General features: G+C 57.0%; 1 protein-coding gene across 1 annotated transcript in view; it reads left to right on the top strand.

Moving 5' to 3' along the window:
- Positions 1–1,644, top strand: part of CAD (carbamoyl-phosphate synthetase 2, aspartate transcarbamylase, and dihydroorotase) — a 37,576-nt gene that overhangs the window by 14,737 nt on the left and 21,195 nt on the right. The window contains 2 exon segments of the mRNA XM_018574923.1: positions 3–242; positions 1,400–1,498. Of these exon segments, the coding sequence (XP_018430425.1) occupies positions 3–242; positions 1,400–1,498 (339 nt within the window).

Raw genomic sequence — 1,644 nt, 5'->3', positions numbered from 1 at the left:
ATCTCGCGGTCACAAAGCTGCGTCAGGAATGGCAGATCCTGCCGGTAGTGAAGCAGATTGACACGGTGGCCGCGGAGTGGCCGGCGCAGACCAATTACCTGTACCTGACCTACAACGGTACTGAGCACGACCTGCAATTCGAGGAGCCGCACGTCATGGTGATCGGCTCCGGCGTCTACCGCATCGGCAGCAGTGTGGAGTTTGACTGGTGCGCGGTGGGCTGTATCCAGGAACTTCGTAAGGTGAGGTGCTGCAGTTGGAAGAGGCGACTGGAAGAATGCTCCTGGGGCCGGACGACTGGAGGAAGGCTCCTATGGGGCGGGGCGACTGGAGGAAGGCTTCTCTGGGGCGGGGCGACTGGAGGAAGGCTTCTCTGGGGCGGGGCGACTGGAAGAAGGCTTGTCTGGGGCGACTGGAAGAAGGCTTGTCTGGGGCGACTGGAAGAAGGCTTGTCTGGGGCGACTGGAGGAAGGCTTGTCTGGGGCGACTGGAAGAAGGCTTGTCTGGGGCGACTGGAAGAAGGCTTGTCTGGGGCGACTGGAAGAAGGCTTGTCTGGGGCGACTGGAGGAAGGCTTGTCTGGGGCGACTGGAGGAAGGCTTGTCTGGGGCGACTGGAGGAAGGCTTGTCTGGGGCGACTGGAGGAAGGCTTGTCTGGGGCGACTGGAGGAAGGCTTGTCTGGGGCGACTGGAGGAAGGCTTGTCTGGGGCGACTGGAGGAAGGCTTGTCTGGGGCGACTGGAAGAAGGCTTGTCTGGGGCGACTGGAAGAAGGCTTGTCTGGGGCGACTGGAAGAAGGCTTGTCTGGGGCGACTGGAGGAAGGCTTGTCTGGGGCGACTGGAGGAAGGCTTGTCTGGGGCGACTGGAGGAAGGCTTGTCTGGGGCGACTGGAGGAAGGCTTCTCTGGGGCGGGGCGACTGGAAGAATGCTCCTCTGGGCGGAGCAGAGTGCGAGCATACCCTCCAGCCTTTCTCTGGTGAGGACCAAGTGAGAAGTTTTGGCTTGAGGGAGGTGATATCGGTCAGCTGACTCGGCAGTAATAATGAACATCTCTTATTGGCTCCCTTTTGGTCTCTTAAATATCCCATCAAAGGCGATTCGTTAGAGCTGTTCGAGAAGTGCAAGAAATACCCGTTGATTCCGCCAGAAATCTTGTCGGCTGTCATTTGCATTCCCAGCGAAGAGGGGGAGGTGTTCTGTAGTCCTGACACATCACATTTGTAGGGTGACAAAACTGCTCCTCCATACATATACAGCGAGTGAGCGTTGTCACCCTAGGACAGGAAGTGTGTTACTGGCAGGATCAACAGGGGAGGGTAATGGCGGATGGAAGGGCGGTGTAACTGATGATAATTTACATTTCTGGTCTCCGGTTTTCACTTTAATTCTATTTTGTCAGATGGGCTACAAGACGATAATGGTGAATTATAACCCGGAGACGGTCAGCACCGACTACGACATGTGCAACAGGCTCTACTTCGATGAGATCTCCTTCGAGGTGAGTGCCGGAGGGGGCGGTGCGGGTCCTTAAAGGGCACCCGTCCTCTATAATTGGGGGAGGAGACACGGGCCCATTGCTACACATCTTAACTGTTAACCCTAATCCTGGCTCCGCCCCCCTTCTGCCTCATTGATCCTTTAATG

Source organism: Nanorana parkeri, unplaced genomic scaffold, assembly GCF_000935625.1.
Source record: "Nanorana parkeri isolate BGI_ZX_2015 unplaced genomic scaffold, ASM93562v1 scaffold3370, whole genome shotgun sequence".
NCBI lineage: Eukaryota > Metazoa > Chordata > Amphibia > Anura > Dicroglossidae > Nanorana > Nanorana parkeri.
The sequence above is the reverse complement of the archived record's forward strand: the minus strand, read 5'-3'. Positions and strand labels throughout refer to the sequence as shown.